The sequence below is a fragment of the Salmo salar genome, chromosome 19, assembly GCF_965601325.2.
Source record: "Salmo salar chromosome 19, fSalSal1, whole genome shotgun sequence".
Classification (NCBI taxonomy): domain Eukaryota; kingdom Metazoa; phylum Chordata; class Actinopteri; order Salmoniformes; family Salmonidae; genus Salmo; species Salmo salar.
This window is the reverse complement of record NC_138309.1, coordinates 79,744,108-79,750,107: the sequence shown is the minus strand read 5'-3', so window position 1 is coordinate 79,750,107 and position 6,000 is coordinate 79,744,108. Positions and strand designations below refer to the sequence as shown.

Below are 6,000 nucleotides of genomic sequence, written 5' to 3'. Positions count from 1 at the left end.
ACATCATTTTCTGGAATTTTCCAAGCTGTTTAAAGACACAGTCAACTTAGTGTATGTACACTTCTGACCCACTGGAATTGTGATCCTGTGAATTATAAGTGAAATAATCTGTAAACAATTTTTGGAAAAATGTCCTTGCCGACTTGCCTAAATTATAGTTTGTTAATAAGAAATTTGTGGAGCGGTTGAAAAACGAGTTTTATTGACTCCAACCTAAGTGTACGTAAACTTCCGACTTCAACTGTACATACGCTATTACCTCAATTACCTCATACCCCTGCACATTGACTACTGGTACTCTTTGCATATAGCCTCATTATTGTTTTTGTGTTACTATTTCCTTTTTTTCCCGCAAATATTTGTCTTACTTTCTAACTCTGCATTGTTAGGAATGGGCTCGTAAGTAACCATTTCACTGTAAAGTCTACACCTGTTGTATTCGGTGCATGTGACCAATAACATTTGATTTGATTTGCACAGCAGTGTTTCATTTGCATGGAAGTGTGTCCCAGAAATTGTCAGTCTGGTTGTGCAGCAGTGGATGACTCATTTGCTGTCAGAACTGAACGTGTCACACCACACAGGACTGGCAGTATCCAAATCAATTGTCGACTCCGTCCACCCGAACACGCTGCTGTGCAAATCAAATACAAAGTGCTATTTCGAAGACCACTATCTGCAGATGAATAACTCCAGGCCACATTCAATTTATTTCCATTTCAGTACATAACAATAAGGGCAAAGGGGGACTTTGAAAGTTAGAATTCAGTTTGGGATTGAGGCTTTGCACTGCAGTAGTCCAAAAAAAAAATCTTTATATAATGCTAAATTAGCTTGAGAAGAAAAAGTTGCAGTTTGACTTGGAATAAAAACAGAGATGACAGTGCCCTTGCACGGTTTATTTGGGTTGTGAAATCATGTAATACGAATCCATCGAGTTGTACAAAGTGTTAATTCAGTGTAAGAAACACGGTTTACAAATATGTACAGCCCATATTCATGGTTAAATTAGTTGTCATTTTCATAGATAAGGGAACAATATATAAAGGTAGATATCACCCAAAATAGATTGTGAGTCTTTTAAATATGTTTTGGCAGATATCTACCTCCATATTGGAGGTTGTACCAAACTGTAGCGGTATTTTCCATGCACTAAAACAGCAGTCTTGCACGTTACAGCAGTAAGAAAGACGAGAGATCAGAATAAAATATATGTTTCTGTATGCTCAACATTTTGGGATAGAGAGAAAGTCCCTATAGGAAAAAAAGCAGAAAGTACAGTGAAAAGTTTCTTCATATTCCTGAAGTTTCAATGGAGTTTGGTTGCATTTTAGTAGCAACATGTATATGAAGACTAGAGAGCAAATGATAGAGCATTTGTTTCAACATAGATTCAATTCCAAGTTATAGCAAAATATAAGATTAAACTCTTAATAGTGCAGAAGAGCAAGTATGCTGTTCTTCGATAATAAGAAAACACCTTCAACCTATTGTGACTGAGAAAACGTACCCCCAATGGTAAAATGTAAAAACTAAAAAGACAATATTGGTCCTGGTCTACCCGAATGGAGCAAAAGTTTAATAAAGACAAACATACATGTTAACTGACTCTAGAGTTGCAGTTTCCACAAAAAGTAAGTCTAAGATATCTCAACTAATGTAACATATAACAGAAATTATACTTATTTAGATTATCTTCAGCTCAAAATTATCTTATGGTTTTACATTTTCCTTAAACGTAACTTATTTTTCATTCTTCTAATGTGCAAATAAAATAATATCAATATTATCAAATTAAATAAATTCTGAATTTAAAATTTAAAACAAAAACCCTTTTGGCATTTTCAAAAACAATTTGCTCATATATAATATATTAATTTCCTTCAACTATGCAAACACCTTGATATTTTTCACAATAAATATAGGTGAGTCCATATAAGTACTGTAACATATCATAATTAACATTCATACAAAATAGAATCAAAATGGTCGACCTGTTAACAGTATGTATCTCAGTTTGAGTCGGTAGACAGAGATCGTAAACTGGTACCAGAGTTCAACTCCCGTACTGTGATGTAGACTGTTTGTATTCGGAATACAGGTAGCACCGTGATGACCCAGAAAAAGCACAGGTTTGTCATGATGTAGTACATGGCTTTATACTGTTGGTGGTGATTGTCACATCTTTAAGGGAAAGTAAAGCAGGGAGAAGTTACAGCGTAAAAGACATAGAAAACTGTGCTGTATACCTGGAAATGCGGGTTTTGTTGAGTTAACCTTCATGACACCTACGTTCATGACACCTACGTTTGAGTATTAAAGGCAGATTTGGAGGCTGTGTCCAAGAGACACTCAAACACACACACACACACACACACACACACACACACACACACTGTAACCTGAAAGTCCATAGGTTTGGACAGATCATGTATCGGCTTTAGTTTAAGTCCTTGAACTGAAGTGCCTGTAGGCCAAAGAGAAGGAGCAGGGGTAAGGGAGTTGGGTCTGGAATGAATCGACACAGTAAATCTATGTGTTTGACAGACACATAAGATGGGTCTGGTGGGTGTGGCTTCCGAAGCTTCATGTGTTGGCTTTGTCGGCTGCCGATTGGTTGTCCTCAGCGTGCTTGAACATCAAGATAGAGTTGTAGATCTTGAGGGCGGGGCCGAGTTTTACACTCATGATCTTGACGATGTCGCGCTGGGTCAGCAGCAACAAGGCCTTCCCGTCAATTTGCTGTTGGAAGACAACCAATCAGATTACAGCATGGGTCAACAGCTGATGGACAGTCAATTGAACCCAGTGAGAGAGGTAAAAAAAATCCCTCTCTCTCGCTAAGGGCTACAGATGGTCCTATGTTATATGTCACTATATAGAGTACGAGCAGTTTGATCAGTGGACACTATTCATACAATTCCTATTTCATTTATGAAATGGTAATCAAGTACTTATCAGTTGGAATCAGATTGTGATGTCTTGTTCAACGACTAGACATGCCAGTCACAATACATTTTTTAAATTTGAGTCTAACAATTAGCGCATTCATTTTAAGATAACACATTACATCAAGTACATTTTTCCTCAAAGTATGGGGGGGGTTAGGGGGGCGCCGTGAGAGTTATTTACAATAACTCTTCAAAGAGGTAGGGTTTCACAACTGTGGAGCCTCAACTGGGATTGCTGAAAAAGGGATTTCAACTACCAAGAGACCAGTGGCAAATACTGTAGTCAGATTAGCTGAGGCAAATCAAATATGGCTGTGCTCGGAATGCTAATCACTACCGCTATTAGCTTCCAATTAATTGCTTTGGATTCCAGTGATGTCTCCTTACGTCAGTATAATTCTCAACGCAAACTAACCCTGACCAAACACAGGGGAGGAGGGGGAAAAAAGAGGGGAATCCATTCCTCTGGGTGTTTTGTTGCGGACAACTATAATGGCAAAGGCTACTCTGCACATGTTTCCCCTCATTGACTTAGCCTTATGGAGGAAGACAAGCCTTAAAAAACTCTTAGTTGACTCCAGACTGGGAGACTAGAGGAGGACCAGATGTTGTGACCTCTTACCTCCTCTTTGAACTGATTGGCTTGTTCATCGCAGCCGGGGAGAGAGTGGATGAAGTCAGCTACCTGGACAAAGACAAGCAGAGGACAGACAGGTTAGCGTCTGGGAGACCGTCTCAATGTCAAGTACAGTTGGAAGTTTACATACACTTAGGTTGGAGTCATTAAAACTAGTTTTTCAACCACTCCGCAAATTTTTTGTTAACAAACTATAGTTTTGGCAAGTCGGTTAGGACATCTACTTTGTGCATTACACAGACAGATTATTTCACTTATAGTTCACTGTATCACAATTCCAGTGGGTCAGAAGTTTACATACACTAAGTTGACTGTGCCATTAAACAGACTGGAAAATTCCTGAAAATTATGTCATGGCTTTAGAAGCTTCTGATAGGCTAATTGACATCATTTTGAGTCAATTGGAGGTGTACCTGTGGATGCATTTCAAGGCCTACCTTCAAACTCAGTGCCTCTTTGCTTGACATCATAGAAAATCTAAAGAAATCAGCCAAGACCTCAGAAAAAAATTGGAGACCTCCACAAGTCTGGTTCATCCTTGGGAGCAATTTCCAAACGCCTGAAGGTACCACGTTCATCTATACAAACAATAGTATGCAAGTATAAACACCATGGGACCACAGCCATCATACCGCTCAGGAAGAAGACGCGTTCTGTCTCCTAGAAATTAACGCACTTTGGTGCGAAAAGTGCAAATCAATCCCAGAACAACAGAAAAGGACCTTGTGAAGATGTTGGAGGAAACAGGTACAAAAGTATCTATATCCACATAACCTGAAAGGCCGCTCAGCAAGGAAGAAGCCAATGCTCCAAAACCGCCATAAAAAAGCCAGACTACGGTTTGCAACTGCACATGGGGACAAAGATCGTACTTTTTGGAGAAACGTCCTCTGGCCTGATGAAACAAAAATAGAACTGTTTGGTCATAATGACCATCGTTATGTTTGGAGGAAAAAGGGGGAGGCTTGCAAGCTGAAGAACACAATCCCAACCGTGAAGCACGGGGGTGGCAGCATCATGTTGTGGGGGTGCTTTGCTGCAGGAGGGACTGGTGCACTTCACAAAATAGATGGCATCATGAGGGAGGAAAATTATGTGGATATATTGAAGCAACATCTCAAGACCTCAGTCAGGAAGTTAAAGCTTGGTCGCAAATGAGTCTTCCAAATGGACAATGACCCCAAGCATACTTCCAAAGTTGTGGCAAAATGGATTAAGGACAACAAAGTCAAGGTATTGGAGTGGCCATCACAAAGCCCTGACCTCAATCCTATAGAAAATGTGTAGGCAGAACTGAAAGAGTGTGCAGGCAAGGAGGCCTACAAACCTGACTCAGTTACACCAGCGCTGTCATGAGTAATGGGCCAAAAGTCACCCAACTTATTTTGGGAAGCTTGTGGAAGGCTACCCGAAACGTTTGACCCAAGTTAAACAATTTAAAGGCAATGTTACCAAACACTAATTGAGTGTATGTAAACTTCTGACCCACTGGGAATGTGATGAATTAAATTAAAGCTGAAATAATTCTCTCTACTATTATTCTGACATTTCACATTCTTCAAATAAAGTGGTGATCCTAACTGACCTAAGACAGGGAATTTTTACTAGGATGTTAGGAATTGTGAAAAACTGAGTTTAAACGTATTTGGCTAAGGTGTATGTAAACTTCCGACTTCAACTGTATCTTGTGTAATTACCATAGTAACATTTTGCTTGAACTCTCCCAGTCATAAGGCCAACATAACAAGTCATGACTGATCATGACATATGCTATGTCATTCCTATGAAATAGTTTTTTAAGCCTTATGATGAAGGGTTTCAGTAAAATCAGAAAAACAACATGACATCAGTGAGATCAGTGATCTACAGCCTGTCTCATTATCGCCAGTCAGAACAACAAATCATGTTGATATTGAGAAACCGTTTGCCTGTGGGCACTGACATTTCCTGACACTCTAAAGAAGCTAGTGATAATGCTATTCCAGCGATACTAAAAGAAGGCTTAAAAAGCAACCAAATTACTAACAATTTAAGGCGAACTAGACACAAAATTATGGGATAGCTTTCAATCCATATCCAGTGCCTCTGACTTCTATTGAACCGTTTGAGCTACAGGCGAGGAAAGAGCAAACCAAGTGAGCAAACAAACTTTTTGGAGAAAGCTTTGGAAACTTCCAATAATAGCCTAGATTAGCTGGGGTTCTAGTGGGCCTGACTGCAGCTGGTCCTGGGTTAACGCCCCAGGTATTTCAGGAAGGTCAGAGAGAGCCAGAAGCTGATATATGATGGATATCAACTGCTTTACAACAGGGGACTATCTGCAGGGAGCCATTGACGTAAGAAAATAGACTATAGAAAGCCAGTAGGCCTGCCAAAACCTTGTCAAATTATGCTTTGAAAAAATTGAATGAA

General features: G+C 39.5%; 1 protein-coding gene across 5 annotated transcripts in view; it reads right to left on the bottom strand.

Moving 5' to 3' along the window:
- Nucleotides 1-884: 884 nt before the first annotated feature.
- Nucleotides 885-6,000, bottom strand: part of LOC106579653 (lethal(3)malignant brain tumor-like protein 4) — a 132,489-nt gene continuing 127,373 nt past the window's right edge. For all 5 annotated transcript variants that reach the window (XM_014159770.3, XM_014159775.3, XM_014159773.3 and 2 more), the window contains exons 19-20: nt 3,574-3,636; nt 885-2,742 (exon numbers count right to left, since the gene is read on the bottom strand). In XM_014159770.3, coding sequence (XP_014015245.2) covers nt 2,587-2,742; nt 3,574-3,636 — 219 coding nt within the window. In that variant the 3' untranslated portion in view covers nt 885-2,586. The remainder of the gene's footprint in view (nt 2,743-3,573; nt 3,637-6,000) is intronic.